Raw genomic sequence first — 19,178 nt, forward strand, 5'->3', positions numbered from 1 at the left:
GTAACTCAAATGAGCAAAACAAAAGTGCTTTGGGCAACTTTTGAAGATGCTCACATGAAATGTAGCTGTATTTTTGTTGTATAGTGAGAAGTGTTGTGAACCCAGGCTCCAGGGTGTGGCTTACAACACAGCCCCATGGTCTGCTTCTCCTGGGGTCAGTGGGGATGGCAAGGGTCTTGCCATATCCTAGGAGAGGGAGCCCGTTGCTGAGATGATATTTCTTTCCTCCGTCAAGTCATGGCTGCAGTAGCTGTCAATTTCATTTTCTAAATCTGCACGATTAGATTTCTTAGGAGAGTGGTTCATTTAGGAAGCAGAAGTGAAGGAATATTCATTGTGCTTCAGTGTGACAGCCAGAGGCCAGCTTTTGTACTCATGAGATCTTGGGTACCACATCAGAGGGTCTCAACTGGGGGCCTCCAGAGGATATTTGGCAATGTTTGGGGACATTTCTACTTCTCATAACTGGGGAAAGGCATGTTACTGGCATCTAGTGGGTAGAGGTTGTAGAGGTTTCTAAATATACTACACTGCACAGGGTAGAATACACAGCCCCCTGGAGAAAAGAATTATTTAGCCCCTAATGTCAGAAGTATCAAGATTGAGAACAGCTGTGTTAGAGGACTGGGCATTGCTGGGTGGAAGCTTGATGTGTGCTCTCCTCCTCTTTACTAAGGCAGAAGTTCATTGTAGATCACTTTACTATCTACAGTTCTTGGAGTCTTGTGATGAAGTCATTTTGTTGGAAGATGGAGAGATTTGTGAAAAGGGCACCCATGAGGAGCTAATGGAGGAAAGAGGGAAATATGCAAAACTGATCCACAACCTCCGGGGGCTGCAGTTCAAGGTAACTCTATGTCCCTGGGCAGGAGAGGTCCAGCCACTTGTGATTTCTAACCTGGGAGAAGTTTCCAGCCATTTAGCTTTAAGAAGAAATTTCATTTTGTCTTCAGGATCCTGAACACATTTACAATGCAGCCATGGAGGAAGCCCTTAAGAAGAGCCCTGATGAGAGAAATGAAGATGCTGGTACAGTCAGAGTTAGAGCCCTGCCTCTCTTACTACCCTTGGCTCATGAATGGACACAGATCTTTTTTTATTTCTCACCCTAGTTTTGGCTCGAGGAGATGAGAAAGATGAAGGAAAAGAATCTGAAACCATTTCAGAATTTGTAGACACAAAAGGTATTTACCATTCATTCCCTTGCTTAAATACTCTTAAGTACATGATGGGTATCTGTTATTTGGGATAGGAAAGGCTTGGCACAGTGAACATCACTTTGGGGCAGGTACATGAGTCCAAATTCTGGCCCTACCACCTACTAGTGTTGTAACCTAGAGCAAGATATTGTGAATCTAAGTTTCCTAATCCATAAAATAAAATAATAGTACTAACCTCATAGATTCTTACAAAGATTAAATGAAAAACTGTATATAAAGTAATTATCACAGTGCCTGACACATAGTGACCCTCAGTAGGTACTATTTTTATTAGTTAGTGAGATCAAACAGTGCAGCCGGGCGTGGTGGAGCATGCTTGTAATCCCCGCGCTTGGGAGGCGGAGACAGGAGGATCGCGCAGGTTCGAAGACAGCTGCGCTGGCTTAAGAGACCCTGTTTCCCAATAAAAAGTATAAAATAGGTCTGGGAGTAGCCCAGAGGTAGAAGGGCTTCCAGGAACCCCAGTACTACAAAAAAAAAAAAAATACCCCCCCCCAAAAAAAAAAAAACAATGCACAGGGTTAATTAGAGATAAAGGCAAGAAAAAAGTTGTTCTTACACTTTGGTAGGCAATGGGGTGAGGATAAGGAAAAAGAATTGTGAAGCAGTGAAGAGATCAAGATGGAGGGAGTAAGGTTATTCATTCTTTCACCAAGTAGGAACTAAATATTCTGCTGTGTGCCAGGAATAAGCTAGGCTAGGAGAGAAAGAGGAAACAAATGCCCATGTTCTCAGGATCCTATGGTCTGTTGGGGTCACAGCTAAATGCATAGTCATCCTATGACTCTTATCACAGATGTTTGGGTGAGAGTAACAAGTCAGGAGCGGGGAGGGCTTCACAGAGGGAGTGGCACGTGCACTGGTGTTTCAAGCACATGTTGGAGTTTACTCTGGATAGTGTGTATGGTGAGAAGAGGGAGATGGAGGGTTTGAGGTTGAAGACATGAGGGAAATTCAAGGCAGGGAGGAGAGACAAATATGGAGAGGGTCAGTCTGCTCAAGTCACCTCTTCTGCTCCTTAGTGGGTTTCTTCCCATCTCTTTCCTGAGCACTGATTCTGTGCTATGGGCTGTGCTAAACACTGATGGGACAGGGGCCACGATTCCTCCAGCACTCCCAGGGAGGTGGCTTTCACTAATGTAATGTGTAGCTGAAAGGAAGTAGAGTCTTGCATTTCATCAACTTTAAGATGCCATTCGTTTATTTTAGCCCATCATCATTTTATGTATTGCTTAGAAAGAAAAGACTCCCTTTCAATTAAATGGTATCATGTGCTATTGAATGAAAGGCACATCCACGTTTCAGAGATGTTAAAATGTGAAGGAATAAAAAGATTCTTTGTGTCTGAATTTTGGCACCATTAGTGGTGCTTGTGACATATGCATGCACATTCGGAAAGACGACTTATTTTACTGCTCAGAAGGCTTGCTCCTAGGCTGCAGAGAAGTAACCAGCCATTTCTTCCCATGCTCTCTGGGGGAAAAGTCTAAGCTGTCCAGGTTCTGTGGAGAGAGTAATACCTGCTCCTTGTTTCCCCACCACCTAAACTGTACTGGAGAGAAGAGTGAGACTGTGGAATGTCACTCTAGAGAGACCTAATCCTCCAGGAGGAACCACAGAGGAACCCAGAGGTATAGGCTGGGAAGAGAAAGAGGCTTACTTGCCAGTTAATAGCCCCAGAGTGTTTTCTAAAGCCCAGCAAAGGTGAGAAGGGCAGCACTCCTGGCCGGGCTGGCAGGCCGCAGGGGAGCCCGCCAGTTCCCTTTGTGCTCCAAGGTGCCGTTCATTAGGCGCTGCCCACTTGCATCTCTCTCACTTGCAGTCCAAGAGGAGACACAATGAGAGAAAGTCAGGATGAACATTTCAAAGAAGCACACAGGTTCCCAGGCAGAGAGAATAATGGTGGCTGTATTTAGCGAGGCACCTTTGAGGTGTGAAAGAGTGTGTGTGTAGGGTGCCTCTCGCCTACTTCTATTTATCTCTGTTTACAAAAGCCAAGTGTGGTTTATGATTCTGCTTTGGAGTTGACATTTTTCTGCGTGTCTGTGGAGGAGAGAGAAGCGACATGCATTCAGGACTAGCTGCTGCGAGCTGCTGCGAGCTGCCTCAGCCAGCATCCCTGTACCTCTGAACTGCTGTTTCCATGAGAACTTGTTCCTTTCCCTCTGGGAAAGGTAGAGTACTGGGGGCAGCCATATGGAGGGAATCAGGAGTCCATGAAGCAACTGACCTAGGGCACCATGGGCTTCCTTCTGCATGGTGCAAGCTCTCAGAAGATGGGGGTACAGCCTCTCTCTTCTTACCATGGAGTAGAGATTATAGGAGCTTGCAGTCTGCTTTCCTTTCCATGGGATTCTCTCCAAAAGCAACAAGTCAAACTGGAAAATTGACCTCCTGGAGGAGTAGCCTTCTCCCAATAGCCAAGGCATTGGTGTAGGAAAATCTTAGATCTCTTTCCTGTGAGATGGTGCTGAGATGTATTTCTCTACTGGCTCTGAAATTTCTCTATCTGGGACTAAGCTGCAGGCATATTAATACATCTCCCCCCCACACCATTGCGGTTCTGGGGGAACTCAGGGGCATTCTACCTCCAAGCTACAGAGCCAGCCCTATTGTTTATTCTTTATTTTGGAACAGGGTCTCACTGAGTTGCAAAGGACCTCACTAAGTAGCTGAGGCTGGGTGTGAACCACAATCCTCCTGTCTCAGTCTCCTGAATGCTGGGATTACAAGTGTGCACCACCACGCCTAGCAATACATCTTTTATTGACACTTCCTCTACCCTATTCCATTTAGGTCCCAAATAAAATAAAGTCACCCCCTCAGTGTCCTCCCGGGATAGGTTCTAGGGCCCACTCCCACAATCTTGGACACCAAAATCCTGGATGCTTACGACACCGAAAGAGTATTTACACATTCACCTCTATTTTACTTATAACGTTGATGCTATATGAACAGTGATTGTACTGTACTATTTAGGGAATAATGGCACACAGGGCTTCCACAAAGATCAAGTAAAATAAAGTGAGAAAAAACACATGAGATATTTGAAAGGTAGGACAAATGGAAGGGTGGGTCCTGGTGCCCTGCATGTGCTGTGTAGGCAGGAGGCTGCACCGGACTCCCCTCAGCCCGGTGCCATGGCCTGTGGTCTTTCTCCACAGCTCCTGTGAACCAGCTTGTCAAGACTGAATCCCCCCGGGAAGGAACAGTGACCTGGAAAACGTATCACACGTACATTAAGGCTTCTGGAGGTTCGGTATTAAACAATGAGTTTCTTCATTTGGTTTGCATTTTAAAAATCTGTTAGGTTCACATTTTATGATTTTTTTTAACAATTACTTGCTTTCTGCTAGGGCTGTTTATCAGTGTTTTTATTTTTCCCCCTAAAAACTAAAGTCTGATAATACTACCTTTTAAATGGGATCGTTTTTTATCTCCATTAAAGCTGCCAGACTCTGTTTTATTGGAGCTGAGTGGGCAGCATTCATGGTTATTCCACACCTCGCCCTCTCATCACTGAGTGTAATGGCAACCAGCTTACTGCTTGCCATCCATAAGAAATTCCCAGCTTCTTGTGCAGAACATACTTGTAGCTTCATTCTTGGTTTCTCCCCTCTCCTCCCAGCCCATTTTACATTTTATTTTGAACAGTATCTCACTAAGTTACTGAGACTGGCCACAAACCCACAATCCTCCTATCTCAGCCTCCAAAGTTCTGGGATGACAGGTATGCACTATCACACTTTGCTTATTGGTTTGCTTATAAAGAATACTGATTGCTGGGCATGGTGGCATATGCCTGTAATTCCAGTACTTGGGAGGCTGAGACAGAAAGATTGCAGGTTCAAGGCCAGCCTCAGGAACATAATGAGTCTCAGCAACTTGGTGAGAACCTGTTTCAAACAAAAAATATGCTGGGCATGGTGGCACATGCTTGCAATCCCCCTACTTGGGAGTCTGAGGCAGGAGGATCCCGGTTCATGGCCAACCTCAGCTACTTAGTGAGGCCTTCTGCAACTTAGTGCGACCTTGTTTCAAAATAAAAAATAAAAAATGGAGCCCAGTGTGGTTGCTCACACTTATAATCCTAGTACTTGGGAATCTGAGACAGGAGGATCCTGGTTCACTGCCAGCCTCAGCTACTTAGTGAGGCCCTGTTTTAAAATAAAGAATGAAAAATAGGGCTGATAGAATGCCTGTAGGTCCTATCCCCAGTACTGCAAAAATAAAAAATAATTAAAAAACTAAAAAGGGCTGGAGTACACTTGGAAGTAGAATGCTCCTGGCTTCAATTCCCCAAAAGAAAAAAAAAATCACCAAAAAAAGGGGGGGAAAAAAAAGAATACTGAGTCACCTCTATTAAGGTGCACATTGGAATTTTTCACAACTTGTGGAAAGTTTGGACCCATTTTCCAACCAGATGGAGCAGATGTCCTTATTGGGGTACAGGGCCCAGCACCCAGACAATTTTTTTTGGTGGTACTGGGGTTCCCGGAAGCCCTTCTACCTCCAGGCTACACTCCCAGACCTATTTTATAGGTTTTATTTGGAAACAGGGTCTCTTAAGCCAGAGTGGCTGGCTTCGAACCTGCACCATCCTCCTGTCTCCGCCTCCCAAGTGCGGGGATTACAAGTGTGCGCCACCACACCCGGCCACCCAGACATCTTGAGTCAGCCTAGAAGATGAATCAGCCTAGAAGATTAGAGTCCTTTTCTGACAGGCTTTGCATTTCCCAAGTTCCAAGGGTTGGGCTTTGAGGAAGGTAAGTTCACTGCCACCTACTCATGTCTGTAACCCCTATACCCCCTGCAGGGTACCTCCTCTCTCTCTTTGCTGTGTCCCTCTTCCTCCTGATGATTGGTAGCTCTGCCTTCAGCAACTGGTGGCTGGGACTCTGGTTGGACAAGGCCTCACAGGTGAGTTTCCCTTTGGTAATGTTGAGCCTGTCTTGGAGCTAAAATAGAGCTAATGGAGAGTCGAAATGTGCCCAGTACACACACTGATCTCATCTTTGTCCTTTGTCCCCTTTCACGAAGTTGAGATTAGTTGCTACCATGTGATTCACACTTGTGAGGTTTCCCCTTCAATTTGGATTTTAGCTGCCCCTTCGGTACTGGGGATTGAACCCAGGGGCATTCTACCTCTGAGCTATACCCCCAGCCTTATTTTATTTTTATTGTGAAATAGGGTCTGAGTAGGCTGATGAGAGTCTCACTATTTGTTGAGGCTGCCCTTGAACCTACAATCCTATCTCAGCCTCCCAAGTATTAGGATTACAGGTGTACACCACCATGCCCAGTGGTTTTCTCTCTTCTGAGCTCCATTGGAAGGCCAATGTTCTTCAAGCTTTTATGGAGCCCCTGAATGCTGTGGGGGTGCCTGCCCATCCTTTGAGATTATATTTTGGTGCAGTTCTGTTGCTGTGACAACCAAAGTGAGGAGGCTTGGCTAGGGGAGAGGCTTTTGGGCCATTCCCAAGGGAAGAGGCCAATAGGTGGCCTGCTCTGGGCAGAAATAGCCATCTCTGGAACAAGGGTACTGTCCTAGGTCATTGCTTGCTCAAGAAGAGTCTGGCACAGGGTCTAGGTGGAGCTGCCTCCTAGGCTGGTTGTTTGCCCAGAAGGCTACAATGCAGACCTGTGTGCTTGCCCCCAACCCCAGACACTGAGGCCTCAATCCAAGGCACAGGAAAGATCCCTCTGCAAGGTAGGCCTTTATCAGGTAGTTCCCCGGGATGCTTTTGCTTTTATAGACATTATCCATCAGCCGCCTCTGGTTTACATTTCCTCTATTACTGTAATCAGCAGAACGGCATTTAGAAGAAAGATGTTTGTTTGCTCCCTAAAGATACTCTTGACTTTTAACACACAGCCCGGAGGGAAATGAAACCGCCAATTTCTCAGGAGGAGGAAAAGATGGCCTCTCCCCAGAAGTGCTGGCGAGATTACATCTTCTCACCAGGCAGAATGGAGTCACTGTTCCCTCAAATCCTCCAGGAGCCCCTAGTGTTCACTGGGTTCCCTCTTCCCCACCGGGGACCCCAGGGTGGTGTGCTGGCATCCTCACAGCTGGCCTGGGAAAGGAGAGGGGAGAGCTCTGAAGTGGCCTGTCACACAGGAAAGCCTGAGCCTCCCTGAAGGCTGTAACTACTGCCCAGCAGCTAGCAAGTTAGAGTCTGGTCCCTGATCTCTTTGTCCTGTCTGGGCTGCCTGGTCACTCAGCCAGCATTCTGGAGTCTGGATTTCCCATTTGTTTCTGGATCTTCCCGGTGCAGTAGCACTTCTGGTCCCCAGAGGTACAGGTAGCTTCTGGTTTGGCTGTTCTCAGCCTGTTGTGCTGATCGGCTGGCTGTGCAATACTCGTAGGCTGTGTGCGCAGTGGGGAGGAACCATGCAAAGTTCAAAGTTCTCAGAGAGAGCTGACTTGTTTCACCCACCAGACTCATTGTTAACAATTATGTGCTCTTTTCCATTTCTTCTCACTGGAAAGATTTTCTGGAAAATAAACCTTCTGAAAGTTTACCAATTCTTGGTACTTCTCTCGTTTTGCTCCAAAGATATTCTGTGGACATCAGGACAACAAGACTGTATGTGAGGTTGGGGCCGTCCTGGCAGACACTGGGCAGCACATGTACCAGTGGGTGTACATGTCAAGCATGGTGTCTATACTGGTGTTTGGCATCATCAAAGGCTTCACCTTCACCAAGACCACACTGATGGGGTCCTCCTCGCTACATGACAAAGTGTTTGATAAGGTACAACCCCCAGGGGCCACAGGTACATCTATTCTTCAGCCAGTAGGGTTTACTGGGTCCCTGCTATGCACCAGGCACTGTGTTAGGCTCAGGGGACAGACAGCCCTCATGGAGTTTGCAGTTTTTCAGCAAAGAGTTTATTGCCAACTGTGAAGGCCAGTTCCAGGAAACAGTCAGGGCACATCATGGACCCCCTGGCTAGGCTGGGGTGGAGCTGGGGGAGCCACTCTGGAGCAAAGATGTGCAGCCTAAGAGGGCATCTCCTGCTCTGTGAGCCCTGACTATGACACAGGCCTCAAGAGGACTTCTGGGCCCTCTGTATTCCATTGCCATAGTGGGTGGCAGCCACTGGGGGTAAAGAGGAAAAACAGCTTGGCCTTTTATTGCCCTGGGGTGGGGGGGGGGAATACCTCTGTCCTTCCAATGTCACCAGCCTCTCCCATTCCAGGCTATACATCAGCTTTGGAGGGGGAGCTGACCTGCACAGCCCCACAGAGGCAAAATCTCCTTCACCTCCACTCAGGATGGCCACGAGCATGGCGGTACCATCCCCATCTTCTCAAGATCACTGGGCACGTGGCTTGTCCCTAGGGGAAAGGTCAGGCCCTGGGCTCATGATTCCAGCCCCAGGGGAGCAGCCGGGTTACTAAATACTCAACCAGACTCTGTTTGACTCTCTGCTTTTATCCACAGATCCTAAAGAGCCCAATGAGCTTCTTTGACACGACTCCCACTGGCAGGCTAATGAACCGTTTTTCCAAAGATATGGATGAGCTGGATGTGCGGCTGCCATTTCACTCCGAGAACTTCCTGCAGCAGTTTTTTATGGTGGTGTTCATCCTCATGATACTGGCTGCTGTGTTTCCTGCTGTCCTCCTGGTCCTGGCTGGCCTTGCTATAATCTTCATCGTTCTTCTACGGTGGGTCTCTACACTATTTAGAAAGGGAAAATAAAAACCACACAGGGTAGTATGCACAGTGGCTGGGTGTCAGGTGAGACTGAGTGCTAGTACTTCTGACAGTAGAGAACACTGATTTTCAGTACTTACTAAACTCCAGGTGCTGGGCTCAGTGCTTTGCATACATTTTATATTTTAGCTTCAGAGCAACCTGGAGAGGTGGATATTACTGAAAGGCTGTCACTAGTTCCAAGCCAAAAACCATGGTTTCTGTCTGTCAGCTGAGATATTCTTAACTACTGGGCTCTACTGCTCCTGCAGCTGGAAAAGAGAGAGAAGACCAATCTCAGTCACTCTGAACTTTGAGAAGTAGCCTTGACCCTAGCTGCTGGTGTGGTTACAGAAAGGTCTACTTTGGGCTGGGGATCCTGTGGAGGCTATCAGTTAAAGTATAGCAAAATGTAACATGAATCTGAAATAGAGTTTGAGAGTTGGACCTGACTTAGGAAGCAGCAGTGGGAATAGAAAGGAGGATGGATTGGAGTTTTGGGTTGCAGGGAGGTGGGAGAGGTTGAGGGTGACCCCAGCATGGGGAGTGATATGCAGAGAGAGAGAGACGGTGCAGGAGGAGAGACAGTTTAGGTCGACGGGTATGAGTTTGATTTTGGATGATTCAAGTTAGTTAATCAAAGTCCATAAATAGTGCCAGCAGACAATGGCACATGTGGGTAGGGGTGCATCGGGCTGGAGATGGAGCTGGTGTGGTGCTGAGAAGTTGCCCTGGGAGTTGGGAGAGCCAGGCTGTCACTGCAGAACCCCTTGGGAATTATAGTGGATGGTGTTGATGTTGACTGATTGAAATCTCTCGCATGAATGACAGTGGAGTCATAATGATTTTATAGAAAATTATTATTATTAGAGAAACAAGACATCAGAGGGAACTGAGGAAGGGAGAGATATCTCTCCTTTCTGTTCTTTCACCAGCATCTTGCTTTTATTGAGAGTTTTAACAAAAACATTCTAATCACAGAGGATAGCAAAGCAGTCATAGGGTGAGTAAGGGAAAAACATCAAAGTAGTCATGGGTGAATCAGGGAATGAAAGGGTAAAGCTCTGGGAAATAAAGAAGTCTTTGCTTAGTGGTCTCTTTTTGTCCTTGGAGATTTGTCTGCATGCAGAAATCTCCACTTGGGTGGGCAGTTTGTTCCCCTCCTAAGCTGAAGGCACCAAGGTGACTTCAAAGCTAATGACTAACAAAGCTCCCAACAGGTAACTATAAGAAAGGACACTCAAAGGTTTATTGGGACAATCAAATAAAAATAATTTCTGCAAATCCTTTACAAAGACAAAGCCTGTCATAGATGTCAATCCTTGGGCTCATGATCATTGGCTAACCCCCGTGTTCCTCTATTGCTCTGGTCTGTTCTCCTGTTTATGCTGTTGATGGACTTAGCATATACTTTTTCTCTGTCCTACACCCCCACTTCTTGCTATAAAGACAAGACACAGACCAGAGATATTCATGACTGAATTATCCAAATGTTTTCAACTAATTCACTTGAGCTCAGAGATAATGAGGTCCCTCTTCCCTCCCCTGGGTTAGTTGTAGCCCAATCTGGAGGCCAGATTAGAGTCTCTCTGATGAGCAGCCAGCTAATGTGTGAGCCTGAGGCCACTAGTCTCGGCTCACCAGGGTTCCTGGGGTTCCCACATAAAGGGGGCTATATCCTGTGGAGGTTTGGTTTTAATGTCAGCTCCCGAAGCAATCATGATGCTCATTCAAAGTTACCTTTGAAAATGCCTTTAGAAAGCCACACATTGGCATGTGACAATCAGGTTTCTTTCCAGGTTAGAACAGATTCTTTTTATTTCCTCCTCTGATTGGGCATCGAACAGTGGTTGGCTCAAATTCAGGGGCCGCACTGTTTGAAAACTTCTGGTCTTCAATGACCAGAATGACATCTTATGCAGCGTGACATTCATTCTATGGGATGCACTTAGGTCTGAGAGCAAACGAGGGGACCGCATGCTTGGATTTTTCAGATGTGCATCTCTCACAGCCACATGGGACCCTCCTACCAGAGAATAGCAAGGCCCTCATTCTGCCAAGTGGGATGGTACCATCTCCAATTGTTGTATTGAGTGTGTGACACGTGCTGAGGGTGAGCCCACTCTTGATTTCCCTACAGCATCTTCCACCGGGGAGTCCAGGAGCTGAAGAAGGCGGAGAACATCAGCCGGTCACCCTGGTTCTCTCACATCACCTCCTCCATGCAGGGCCTGGGTGTCATCCACGCCTATGGCAAAAAGGAGAACTGCATCAGCAAGTGAGTCCCGTGAGGGTCCCCTGCTTCATGCCCGACCTCGACTGGGGTCATGGAAGAAGTGGGCTGCTGGGGGTGGACTGTGGGTGAAGAGCTGCGCTAGGGAGGAGCACCCCAAGACACCAGACTCTATTCCCAGCATCTGGAGCCCCAAAAGATACAAATTAGGGGAGCTCATTCAATGATGACCTCAGTATGTGACCTTACATATTTTATTCTCACTCTAAAAATAAAAATGTATTCAGTTTGAGAAAATAGAGTAAAGCAGACAAAAGAAGAAAAAAAAATACACTCATAGTCCACAAACAGCAGGTTGAGAATCCTTAATCTCCAAATATGAAATGCCCCCAAATTTTATTTTATTGAGCATTGACATGGTACACAAGCAGGAAATTCCAAACCTGATCTGATGGGATGGGTCATAGTCACACACAGTAAAAATGCTGTCTAAAAATTACCTATAGGTTATGTATGTAAGGTATGAAACAAAATAATTTTGTGTTTACACTTGGGTCTCATTCCCAAAATACTTCACCATTTATGTATGCAAAGTTGAAAAGACAAAAACAAAAATCAGCCCCAAATCTGAAGCGCTCTGGTCTCGAGCATTTCAGATGAGGGATAGTCAACGTGTATTTCTTTCCAGTCTTTCACTTTATTGATGAAGTTTTCTTTTTCTTAAGTACTTATACTCATTTTTATTGTTTTTAAAAACTTACTTATCCTTAAATAGAGTTTTCATGTTATTACATATTCTTTGTAAAAACAATTTCCAAAGACCACATTCTTTTTCATTTTGTACATAGACCCCTTTGCCTCCTTTTAAAACTTGGGGACTAGATTAGTAAATTTTGTTGGCGATGTCTAGCTCCGAAATTCTAAAATAACATGTAAAATATATTAATCACCAGGGCTCACTGCAGTAACAAACAACTCCAAGATTTAGGATCTTACCAGAGTAGTTTGTTTTTCCTTAAGTCCAATCTAATGAAGGCGGGAGGGGCTGCTCCCCACTCTCTTTCCACCTGACGCTTTCCATCCTAAAGGCCTTGGGAGGAGGAGGTGGATCCCATGGGAAAGGCTGAGACTCAGTCTAGGGAAGAGATTCAGTGTTTCTGGACATTCACTGCCCGGAAGCTGGAGATTGTGCTCCAGTTACATCCATAGGAGTAAACGAAAATGAAGTGGATGGATCTGTAGCAGCCTCAAGCAGTATAGATCTTCTTTCTCTCCTATCTTTTCTTTCTTTCTTTTTTTTAATGTTTCTTTCATTTTGGTACTGGAGGTTGAACTCAGGGACATTCTGTTTCTGAATGACACCCCCCAGGCTTTGTTATCTTATACTTTGAAATAGGGTCTCAAGTTGCTAAGGCTGGCCTCAAATCTTTGATCCTCCTATCTCAGCCTCCCAAGTACTGGGATTATTGGTGTGCACCACTGTGCCTGACTCTTTCCTTAAAAAGCTTGTGTCTAGTTTGTTTTTTTAAATCTCTTTCACTATCTTTCCATTTTGCTACCCAGGATACCAGTGTAGACTTGACTTCACAGCAAGTCTTTGGTTCAGACAGTAACTAGTCCAGTTACTAATGCAACCTGCTGTCAAGGTAGTCAGGCTCCTGGTGTTGTCGGGAGTATAACATCAAGAGTCCTGCATCACAAGTACACACTTCCAGCACACTCATCAGGAGAGAGGTCCACAGACCTCTTGTCTATTTACCCTTGACAGAACCAAGCATGTTTTCCCCCTAGATCACCTCCTGAGAGACTCCCACAGGGAGCTGAGTGCTGCGTGATGGAAGGGGTCTTTCTTTTGAGACTTCCTTTCCACAGGGCCCAGGAGGAAGCTGTGGGGAGTTCCAAATGGCTGGTCATAGTTGCTTCTGTACCGACCCCTGGAGGACTTTGAGGATGAGGAGTGTGTGTGCAGGGGCTGGGGGGCAATGCCTGAGGACCTTCATGATTGTGCCAAAACAGGAAATGTGACTCCACAAGGGTTTAGACTTGGAAAGTTTTCATCCCCCCGCCCCTAATAATTTCTACCAGTCATTCTGATGAATATTTTTACCGGTAGCCATGGAATCTGGTGTCTCCAATGGCTAGTACAGCCCAGTTAAAATGCCAGTCTTAGGTGTATTCAGCCCCAAACTCGCTTACTTCCCCCTCAGTGTGGAGGGGGTATGTTTGCAGTTGGGAAGCACCTTGTCTTTTACACACCCTTTCTCTTTTCCTCTGAGCCTGGTTCTCTGATGCTGGTGCAGAGGAATTTGGGAGGGGGCAGGAAGGACACAGCCCTCAGTGACCACCTGCCTCCAGGCCATTCTCTTCTCCTGTGGCTCATCCCCCCTGTCCCAGCACGTGGTGCAGATGTGGTATGGCAGCGTAAGCCCCAGCAGGCCCAGATTCCAAGCAGCTGGTAGGAGTCTCTGGTTCCTAGGGAGTTCTGCTGTGCAGCACCACTGTGCTCTGTACACACAAGTACCAGTGCCTCGAACCTGCAGCCTGAACCCATCTCCCTCCACACTTATTTCCAGGAGCTGCAGGAGTTGCCAGATGCATCCCTCCTACCTCTGGGTGGGTCTTGCCCGTGCCCTGGCTGCATCATCTTTGTCACTCTGCCCTGTGCTTTCTCCCCTCAGAAAGGCCTGTGGCTACATGGACATGTGACAGGGGAATAAGATATCAGCTTCAGCTCCTTAAAGAGATCCCCAGCTTTTTAAGCAACAAGTTTGAATCTTGTCTTTGTGATTGGAGGGGAGGGCCAGGCAAACACTCCTGTGTTCCCCTATCATCTCAAACATTGACTCTTCCTGAAGGTGACCCTCTCCACAAGCCACCCCAAGGGCCAGTTGATCCCACAGGGCCTTGTGGGGAAGGCTGAGTCCCAGATAGGGATCCCTTGAAGTTAGAGTGTGGGGTTTCTCAGCAGCTTCTGTTCTCAGATGTGGGTTCGTGTCAGTTTTTGGAAAGATAGAAAAGGCTCACTTAGCCCATTGTCAGCTGCCACAAGGATTCTCAGAATATGTGCTATCAAAGGTGGCTATTGTGGTGGGAGAGGCATACATCTATGCATTTGTTTTTTTTTTTGTTTGTTTGTTTGTTTTGGTGGTGCCGGGGGTGGAACCCAGGGGCTTTTCTACCTGTGGACTATACTCCCAGACCTATTTTATATTTTATCTGGGAACAGGGTCTCACTAAGTTACTGAGAAGCCTCACTCAGTAGCTGAGGCTGGCTTTGAACCTGTGCAATCCTCCTGTTTCAGCCTCCCAAGTGCTGGGATTACAAATGTGCACCACCACGCCCGGCTCTATGCATAGTTTTTTAAGAGTTCACTATGTCAGGATGTGTTCCCCCTTATTTATCTGGCAGCCCTACCCTAAGTCTATGAAAACATGACCTGGCTCTTATTATGTCTGATTTTCTTAATTTTAGGTTTAAGATGCTGAATGACGAGAACTCCAGCCACCTTCTGTACTTTAACTGTGCTCTCAGGTGGTTTGCTCTAAGAATGGACGTCCTCATGAACATCGTCACCTTCATTGTGGCCTTGCTGGTGACCCTGACTTTCTCTTCAATCAGTGCTTCATCCAAAGGCTTGTCATTGTCTTACATCATCCAGGTAACACCTGGTGCAATGTTGGGCTTGGCCTGGAGGCTCTGGCATAGAATATATGGGGGGGGGGAGATACTTTTGGTTGTAGGACAGAAAACTCAACTCAAATGGGCTTAAGTAGTAAAGGGAGCTTAGTGGCTCACATCATTAAGAACCAGGCATTTACATGGACTTCAGGCACAACTGGACCATAGGCGCATGGCTTAGCCCTTCTGTGATGCTTTCCCTCCTGGTCTGTGGGATAGCGTCTGGGGCCTACAGCAGGAGGAAATCATTTCCTGCCCTGACCACCAGACAAAGCCCTAGCTTTACTCTTCTTGAGTTAATGTAGGCATCTTGGAAGTAATTGGTCGTTCAGTGGGGTTGGGATGATTGGTTTAGGCTAAGGGTGGAGTCACACCCCATTCTACCCCAAGTCAGCTCCTCAGTAGAGGTGGGGAGTGAACACTGGAGAGGCAATCACAGTGTCAATGACAAATAATTACTGACTTATCTTCTTGGTTGCTTGTTTTTTTCTCTCTCTTTTGATTAATTAAAATAGGAGGTAAGAACATGACATTTACTATGCTTTGGGTAATGACCTTTGCCTAAATTAATTCATTTGCTTCCCCACAATGGCCTTCACAATAAGGCCATAAGCTTCATGTTGTAGATGAGGACACTGAGGCCCAGAAAGGATCAATCACACGTCACACGTGAGAGCCGGATTTTGAGCCCCAGACACCTACACCTTGTGTTTCTCTGATCCTGTTCTTACCTTTGGCACTTTGTAATTCCAGAACAACATTTTTGAACATGTGTCTTTAACTCAAAATTACTTATCCTCTTTCTCCTTCATTTTGACAATTTCTTTCTTTTCTCTCTCTCTTTTTTTCATATTGTCATCTACTGGACTTCTTGTACCAGTCTCCTATATTTCTCTTTTTTTATCTCAAAGTTTCTGTTTCCTTGTCTTTTCTCTTTATCCTCTTGGTTTTCCTTAGCTTGGCCAGTCAGTCATTCTTTTGAATTTTAAGTCCGGCAATCATATATTCATATATTTAATTTTTTTCAAGTTATTTTTCTTTGGGGAAAACAGCTTTCTACCAAAAACTCAGAGGAGGCCTCTGCTGGGAGGTGACTTTCATGCCAAGATCAGAACCTAAAGAACCGGCAAGGAAGGCCGGGGGAGGGAGGCACGAGCTGGTGCGTGAGGGTCTTAGAAGTGCACGTGGCTTGAGAAAAATGGTAGAAAATAAAGTCTGAGCGCTGGCAGGGGTGAAGATGTGGAGTGTTGTAGGGCAGGGACAGGGTGTCACTGGCTGGGTAATCCTGTTTGTGCGGCTGTCCCACATGCTCCAGGATGCCTAGCAGCCTCTGTGGCCTCAACCTATGAGACGCAGCATTACCTTCCCCATGTTGTAACAGCCAAAACTGTCTCTAGATGTTGCCCAAAAGCCCCCAGGGGCATGACTGTCCAGGTTGAGAACCACTGTCCTGAGAGAAAGGGGAGCCCTGGGGCTGTGTCAAACACGGAGGCAGCAGGGGCGGCTCTCAGAGAGTCCCAATGGGCCCCTCTGTGGCCCTGTTGCCTCCTTTCTGTGAGGGCTGCTTGCGGCTCACCAGGACCTTCTTACTTGGAGTTAGCCTGGTGGGCTCACCGAGCCTTCCCCAGCCTCTTCCAGGTAGCCCTCAACCCCAGCCATACCCACTCCCCCACTGCATCCTATTTTATCCACATTTGCATTGTCCTGAAACTGCCTTGTGTGTCATCCTTCCAGGCCACTGGCATGTCAGCCCAGGAGCGAGAGGGTCTTGTCTGTCACATTCAACCTCCCCAAACCAGCACCTCACCAGGTCCCCGCCCATCGCCAAGCAGGCAAAGTGTCGGCTGGTGACAGAAGCCGGCGGAGGCAGATGTTGTTGATGCTTCACCTTTCCAGGGCAGGCCAGCGGGCTCTTTTCTGCCAGTCCAAGCCACTTTCTGTGAAGGGAGTTAGTGGATACAGTCAGCCCTCGGTATCCACAGGTTCTGCATTGTGATTTAACCAACCGTAGAATGGAAATATTTAGGAAAGAAAATGACAGCCTATACTGAATATGTAGACCTTTGTTCTTGTCACAATTCCTAAACATAGTATAATAACTATTTACAGAGCATTTACATCGTATTGGAAGGAATCTAGAGATAATCAGGATGATAAAAGAGGATGCACACAGGTTATATTCAAATACTACACCATGTCATGTGAAGACCTTGAACATCTGCATGCTTGGTATCTACAGAGGATGGTGGTGGTATCCACAGAAACACTCTTCTCGGGATAGTGAGGGATGACTGTATACCCAGCCCCTTTGCCTTGGCTGGGACATCTGAATTGTGTGGCCATTATGGTCTCCTAGAACTCTCCAGTACAACTGATCTCAGTTGTCCATGGTGCCAACCTCTTGTGAATCACTCTGCACTGGCTGTCTTCTCCTTCTCTTGTTTCTCCCATCCCCTCCATACTTTCTGGGTTCACCACCTGTATTAGTTTATTAAGGCTGCCGTAACAAATGGCCCCAGGCTTGATGGCTTAAAACAAGAGAAACATATTCTCTCATAGTTCTGAAGGTCAGAAGTCTGCAAACAAGGTGTTGGTGGAGCTACACGAGTCTCCAAAGCCCCAGGTCTGTTTCTGGTCTTCCAGCTTCTGGCGGCTGTTGGCATTCCTTGGCTTGTAGCGGTATCACTCCAGCCTCTGTCTCTGCCTTCACACCCCCTTTTCTTCTTTGTGACTTCCAGTTTCTTATAATGACACCTGTAATTGGACTTAGGGCCCATCCAGGTAATCCAGGGTGATCTCAAGATCTTTAATTGTAACTGCAAAGATCCTGTGTCCAAAAGAGGTAACATTCACAGGTTCTAGGGATTCTGACATGGACATATCTTTTGCAGGTGAGGGAGGGAGCATCGTTAGTTGATCCTAATATACTGTCGGCACTCAGTCTTGGCTTCTGGGGAACTCTCCCTAAAGTGTTTTAGCAATCCATTCCAAGCCTGTACCTTGATCTTCTAATGTCTAAAGCAAGCAGATGGAGTTGATGGTTTCTGGTCTCTTGAGGTGGTTCAATTTTCAGTTCCTTTTTGGCAGTGGGTGGGGGAGAATGGTGAGGGTCCCTAGGTGCAGGACCCTTCTGGGTGGTGGCAGAAAACCCAATACCCAGCAGTTCTGCTCCCAGGAAGAATTCCCAGTGGCCAGAAGCTCCCTACTTTGAGACAAAGAGGAGCATGATCAAGCAGTGTGGGTGGTAGGATGTTTCTCACCATCTGTAGTGCCAGGAAAAATGTAAATACCATTTGTGCCTAAAGAGACAGGAAGTGTTTAAAGGCAAAACACCCAACAGGAATATCTTGACTGCTAGGGGCCTGTCTGGGAATGCAGGCCTCCCATCTGTATGGTCCCAGTGAGAGAGAGGAGTGGGAATTCACAATGGCTGCCTGCACCCAAAGGCAGAACAGCAGAACCCAAAGGAGGAGAGAGCTGACAGTGGCTGCCTGTTTTTATACAACAGCTAAGTGGGCTGCTGCAAGTATGTGTGCGCACAGGAACGGAGACCCAGGCCAAGTTCACCTCAGTGGAGCTGCTACGGGAATACATTTCGGTAAGAAAGAGAAGCAACAAATTTGCTCTGACTGGACTTAGATAAGCATTAGATCTTTTACCATATGAAAGGAATTTAAAAAAGGAAAGTAAAATCGGACCGCTCTCCCCTCTTCTTAAAAATTGCATTCATAAAACAAATGAAAGTCCTTGAGGCTGAATGCGAGATTCTCTATGAAATAAAATTCTTTATGGGAGTTTCTAGACACAGAAAAAACAATTCAGGACTTACTTTGGCTTCTAAAAATTAATATTTGATTAAAGTCATAAAATGAAAAACAAAAACAACTGAACTCTTCTTTGAAAGCTTTTCTGTTCAACTATGGATGCTGTTATTCTTCTGAAAAGAAGTCTAAGCAATCCTGGGAATATCTTTTAAAGGCTTTTGATTAGTGTTTGGCTCCACTTACAGACTTAATTAAACACTTTGAAACATTTTAAACTGCATTTTAAAATTTAATATTCTCATTTTCCTTTTAAGTACTTCAATGATCTGATTTAACAAACCTTCCTGAGTTTGTATAAATCTAATAAATTAAACCTGTAAATATAGTGAGCTTTAAGTTCTCATAATGGTTCCAGACTATATATAAATAGTAAGCTTTAAACATAAAACCATGCTTAAATCAATTATTCAATGATACATTTTAATTTAGAATCACAAGTCCAAATTCCATAAACATTTCAAATACTTGAACACAAAGTTTGCAGATTCAAGCTAAAAATATTGCTGTTGCAGTTAT

At 46.1% G+C, this 19,178-nt stretch overlaps 1 protein-coding gene across 3 annotated transcripts in view; it reads left to right on the top strand.

Moving 5' to 3' along the window:
• The window catches only part of LOC308267732 (ATP-binding cassette sub-family C member 12), a gene marked incomplete at both ends in the record, with an annotated part of 61,289 nt that overhangs the window by 36,123 nt on the left and 5,988 nt on the right, over positions 1-19,178 (top strand). For 2 of the 3 annotated variants that reach the window (XM_080702618.1, XM_080702617.1), the window contains 10 exons: positions 713-847; positions 954-1,029; positions 1,089-1,184; positions 4,385-4,474; positions 6,037-6,140; positions 7,781-7,978; positions 8,672-8,898; positions 11,067-11,204; positions 14,662-14,818; positions 18,347-18,436. In XM_080702618.1, the coding sequence (XP_080558744.1) occupies positions 713-847; positions 954-1,029; positions 1,089-1,184; positions 4,385-4,474; positions 6,037-6,140; positions 7,781-7,978; positions 8,672-8,898; positions 11,067-11,204; positions 14,662-14,818; positions 18,347-18,436 (1,311 nt within the window). Of the gene's footprint in view, positions 1-712; positions 848-953; positions 1,030-1,088; positions 1,185-4,384; positions 4,475-6,036; positions 6,141-7,780; positions 7,979-8,671; positions 8,899-11,066; positions 11,205-14,631; positions 14,819-18,346; positions 18,437-19,178 lie in introns of all 3 variants that reach the window. The other variant, XM_080702616.1, reaches the window with a different exon arrangement.

Source organism: Muscardinus avellanarius (genome assembly GCF_963383645.1).
Source record: "Muscardinus avellanarius genome assembly, chromosome: 10".
In the NCBI taxonomy this organism is placed as follows: Eukaryota; Metazoa; Chordata; class Mammalia; order Rodentia; family Gliridae; genus Muscardinus; species Muscardinus avellanarius.